Source organism: Rutidosis leptorrhynchoides, chromosome 2, assembly GCF_046630445.1.
Source record: "Rutidosis leptorrhynchoides isolate AG116_Rl617_1_P2 chromosome 2, CSIRO_AGI_Rlap_v1, whole genome shotgun sequence".
Taxonomy (NCBI): domain Eukaryota; kingdom Viridiplantae; phylum Streptophyta; class Magnoliopsida; order Asterales; family Asteraceae; genus Rutidosis; species Rutidosis leptorrhynchoides.
In genome coordinates, this window is record NC_092334.1 from 567,830,180 (window position 1) to 567,835,772 (window position 5,593).

A 5,593-nucleotide genomic window follows, 5' to 3' on the forward strand; every position below is an offset into this window, starting at 1 on the left:
TTAATCTTATATGTAGATGATATACTACTTATTGGAAATGACATCCTAACTTTACAAAAGGTAAAGTTTTGGCTTGGGAAGTGTTTTCAAATGAAAGACCTTGGCGATGCTGCTTATATTCTAGGAATAAAAATTCACAGAGATAGATCAAAGCGGCTAATCGGCTTGAGCCAAAGTGCATATATTGAAAAGATTCTAAAAATATTCAAGATGCAAGATTCCAAACGCGGATTTTTGCCAATGTCACATGGTACAATATTGAGCAATTCTCAAAGTCCTAGCACAAATGATGAGCTTAGATGAATGAATGGAACTCCATATGCTTCTGCAATTGGATTCATTATGTATGTCATGTTATGCACAAGACCAGATGTATCGTATGCTTTGAGCATGATGAGTAGATACCAACAAAATCTGGGTGAAAGCCACTGGATGGCTGTCAAGAACATCCTAAAGTACTTGAGAAGGACTAAAGATATGTTCTTGATTTATGGTGATGTGGAAGAAGATCTTACTGTAAAGTGCTATACAGATGCTAGCTTCCAAACTGATAGAGATGATTCACGATCACAATCTGGATATGTCTTTATCTTGAATGGAGGAGCTATAACTTGGAAAAGTTCTAAACAGAAAGTAGTTGAACAATCTACTACAGAAGCTGAATACATTGCTGCATCGGAGGCAGTACAAGAGGCTGCGTGGATGAAAAAGTTCATTGCTGATTTAGGGGTGATGCCAAGCATAGAAGACCCCATAGAAATATTTTGCGACAACAATGGTGCTATTGCTCAAGCAAAAGAACCTAGATCACATCACAGCACCAAATATATCCTTAGGAGATTCCACTATATACGACACATAGTGGGAGACGGAGATGTTTGTATTCGCAAAGTTCACACAGATCAAAACCTTGCTGATCCTTTTATAAAGGCTTTGGCACAATCAAAACACGAGGGTCATGCTCGGTGCATAGGGCTTCGTAATGTTAATGATTGGAATGATTTGTAATTTAGTATTATGATATTTTGGAACATTTATGCAACATTTATATTAAATGATATGATGTATTTGAAGATAATCATACTCATTAATAATTGTTGTGTTCTTTATTAGTATGTTTAAATCCTTTAATAACCCCGTTATTCAAAAATGTCCATAGTCGATCACAACTATGGGAATAGTTGTGAGTTAAGACTAATGTGAATAAGTTGGTTGACTTTCATGAAGATGAAAGTAGAGCAAGGGAGTTGCAACCAGATTCACCTATGTTTATTGAAGAATAAACATTGGACATGACCCGCTTTCAAGATCACTTCATGGATCGATGTCATAAGTGATTCTTGAAAATGGTAATATCTTTATATCCTTAGACCGTATATACATATTGGGTCTTAAGTGTGAGGATTGTTATACTTTGACATAGTTAAACATTGTTCTTTAGCCAGGCAATCATAAAAGCTATTGTTAAGTATAATATGAGACACATGAGAGATGTGTGTAGTCTAGACGGGATTTGTTCCTCTCATCTGGATGAGAGATTGACATCTATGGGCCCCTCGATGATTTAAATTGATTAAGATGCGTGGCCACGCTCAAACTATATTGATGTATTCAATGGTGTTTATTTTATCATTTTCAATCTTGATCGAGTAACGTAATGTATGAGCTAAATATGAGATTGATTACTATCCATGTCTCATGCTCAACGAGATGTCAGTAACAAAGGGATAACTGATACCTTACCTATATATTGATTTGAAGAAGTAACTTAAGAATCAATGGATGCTCGGAATGACATTTTTCATGTGTTGTTAGGGGCAGTGGCATGTTGCTAGACGTTTACCACTGTCTGTGTTGACATATGTTGAATCTTGTGCAAGTGGGAGATTGTTGGTTATTAATGCCTAAGACACAACTTATGTCTATACTACTAATGACGTTTGAACCTAAAGGGTCACACACAATGAGCAAATAGATATCAATTACATATTTGAATATGATTCGAATATTACAACGTCATTATACATGTTGTGACATTATTATTTAATATAAATAATAATACTACAATTGTATGTGAATGCATACAAATATATAAACATGTATTTATGTAAGTAACAAGTATATTACTTACTTTTTTCCATATAGTTAACCAAATACAATAGTTTTGTCAAAATTGTTTGATGTAAATAAATGTATATTGTTAACTAGTTGGTAGGTCATGCATTGATAAACTTTACACTATATAATGTAAGAATACAAGTAAAGTGAAATGATGAAAGATTACTTTCATGATAACTTGTTGCCTTTCATGATTAAAGTGAAATGATTATGCATTGCTTTTAATAATGACTTGTTTATGTGTTTCTTTAAATGTATGATCTTCATAATTGTGGGAAGGTTTTGAAAACCACATATTTGCAAGTATTATCTAAAATAGTTACTTACAATATATCTTAAGTTTTCTTTCATATTTGAAAGATTAATAAGAAAATAAGATAGGATTAAAACAAGAAATAAGAAAGGTTGTTTCTTATACTTGTTTTCAAGGGTTGTGAAGGACTAGCATCCGGTTGATATTGGAGTTTGCTTTAGTGTGGATTACCAATAGAGGGAGGCTATTTTGGCTCCTGTATTCTTAGCATCCATAACTTCTCAAGTTCAAAGTCTTCAAAGGTTGTAGTCTTTAAACTCACTATTTATTATTTAGTTTTCTTAACAACATGCAATTGGATCCTTGGTGGGGAGTTTTGAAAGGTTTAAATAATTGTTGTACATGCTTCTGCTGCTAAACAGTTTTATGAAATTTAATACAAACCTCTTCAAGGGAGTCAAATAAGCCGTGAAACAAAAATATCATTGTCAAAACTGAAATAACCAGATGTGAAAATAACCAAATTTATGTCTAATGTGAATCCATCATTGATTGTTTACTGCATTTCTTTGTAGCTTTTAATAGATAGGAGGTGTGCATCATGTAAATGTAAGTAGTTCACCTCATTGTCATTATTTCATTATTGTCTTGTCCTCCATGTAAAATAAAGTTAAACAACAAAACATATAAAGGCAATCACGATAACAGATCTCACGTAAAATTTATATTTGATAGCTGTCATTTCCCATAATTTTAACTCAGATTTTAAGTTCTGCTTCAAATTTGAATTTATTTCAACCTCGAAAAAATAGTTAACCCTGAGCTACTGTATATCTCTCAACTACAGTTGTGTTAAAAAAAACCCTCAACTTTATTAAATAATCAACCCAAGTAAACAAATATCCAATCTAAGTTGGGAATTACTCTAAATTACAATATAGAAGGATTTGAAATTAAAGAAAAATATACCAATTCCAGAAGCACCACTAGTACCAAAACTAACAGACCAGACTTTAGTTGCATCTTTGAGCCTAACGATGATCATGTTTATTCCTCATTCCTTTAGAATTGATAGTACAATTCAATTTCAGTGTTAATAATTCAGATAGATATCTGATTAGATAAAAACTAAAAATACAATATTCACATAATCATTAAGCTATAGTAATCGATTAGAACATAAAAAAAAATTTAATACCTATCGATAGTCAATAGCACATCGAAAAAAAACATCAACACCTCACAGCATCCATTAAAACCCATATTCGATTGACTGCTAAGATGATTTTGAAAAATCCATATATATGAGAATAGTGATTGATTTTACAAACCACTAATTCCCAAAATCGATTGTACAGAGATGAATGAAGAATTAGGTCGCTTTACATTGAGCATGAATATCCAACACAAAAGAAAGCGAGTCAATTTTGCAGAGTCATGTATGATTTGAGGGAATATCATTCTCCGTTATGCCAGCAAACCTAATCGGTCGATGAAATTGATGAGATATTGATTTTCAAGGTTTGATTTTTTCATCTTCAGTGTGATTGATTGATGAATTTCAGAGTTCATTCGATCGGTGAATGAAACGATCGGTGTTATTTCAGAGTTCATTCAGATATTCCGACGATTGAAACTTTTGGGATATTAAATCAATACGGCAACCACTGCTTCGTCCGCCGTCAAACCGACCGCCGCTGCTTTGATCATCACCTCTACGACCACTGAAACAGCCACTTCTTGGAGATCGCATACATTTTTTCAATTTGTTTACAGAGTATAGATTATATAGCTGCTAATTTTGAGGTAACTGAATTAAAACGTGATGATCTAGATGAGAGATATCAATCTTAGGGCTTTTTTATTTTTGAAGCGAGAGAGAGAATAGGGTGTAGAGGATACAGATGAAGATGACGTTAAATGAGGAGATGGTACAGTTATGGAATAAAGAGGGACACGCGTCATACTCACATAATTATTGAGTTTTTTAATTCAAAATTTTGAGAAAAAAGGATTTGACGAGAATGAATCTGGAGGTGCCACGTGGATTTAACTTACCGGTTTAGTAAGATAGAAGTTACAATTGGAACCATCAAAATTTATTAATTAAAAGAGTTATTAATTAATTGATAAATTAATAATTATTAATTTATATATTAATTAATATTTTATTAATTTATAGTAGAATACTTAGTTTATAAACACCTTTCAACTTTCCACTTATTTAATTATTGTATACAATGCATGTATATCAAATGAACGACCCAATTTGATGCACCAAACACAACTTCAAAAATTCAACCTTGTGACGTGGGGATCATATGAGATTTTAAGATGCATTATCGTCGTCGATTTTATAGAAGAGTGTTGGAGGGTTATGAATTAGGGGTTTCAAATCTAACAAAAATAAATGAATTAGATGCAATGAATCTTGCAATTTCAGCATGGACTATGGATGTTCATGAAAATACAATTGCGAACTGCATTCGTCATTGTAAACTTCGATCAACAGATAACATGACTTTTGAGAACTCAAATGAAGGTGGTGAAAGCACTCAAGAACTCCAGAATTTGATCAAAGAGTTGGGTTATCGCAATGCAATGGATGTTGAAGATGTTCTGACTCACCCAGAAGAAAATGTACCTGCACAGTTGTTGACTGATGAAGAAATTATTGAAAGCGTTATTAGAATTAATAAAGATGATATCGATGAAGAAGATGATGAAGATGAAAGTTCTACAATGGAGCCCCGTTCGCAAAATGAAGCTATTAAAGCGGAAATCACATTGAATAATTTCTTGTTGAGCTATGAGAAAACAACACCAGAAGTTCTTACCATGCTAAGGAAAATTAGAGACGAGATTCAAGGGGAAATTGATTTCAACAAAAATACAAAAGACAATTGAGTCATTTTTTAAGAAACCTTCATAAATTATTCATGTAATATGCTATATAGTGTATAATGTAATACCCCGTCAGAATCCACTAACGGCGTATTAACTCTGGTCCCAATGTTTGGCTTGACTTCTATATAACAGCAATGTTCTACAGCGGAAGCAACTAATACCTGAGATAAAACATGCAAAATGGATCAACATAAAGTTGAGTGAATCTACAGGTTTGAGTAAATAGTTCACGTATGTTTCATAAAACAATTTCCATAAATCGTTTGTCGATAATCATTTCTCAAAAATCGTTTATCTGAATAAACCGCTAAGGTT

The 5,593-nt window shown here is 32.8% G+C and overlaps 2 protein-coding genes across 2 annotated transcripts; both read left to right on the forward strand.

Annotated features, from left to right (window-relative positions):
* Nucleotides 1-303: 303 nt before the first annotated feature.
* Nucleotides 304-1,008, forward strand: LOC139889792 (secreted RxLR effector protein 161-like). The gene has a single exon (XM_071872723.1). The coding sequence runs from the start codon at nucleotides 304-306 to the stop codon at nucleotides 1,006-1,008; it is 705 nt and encodes a 234-aa protein (XP_071728824.1).
* A 3,787-nt stretch (nucleotides 1,009-4,795) lies between these two features.
* LOC139889793 (uncharacterized) lies at nucleotides 4,796-5,278 on the forward strand. Its single transcript, XM_071872724.1, has one exon. The coding sequence runs from the start codon at nucleotides 4,796-4,798 to the stop codon at nucleotides 5,276-5,278; it is 483 nt and encodes a 160-aa protein (XP_071728825.1).
* The last annotated feature ends 315 nt before the right edge of the window (nucleotides 5,279-5,593 follow it).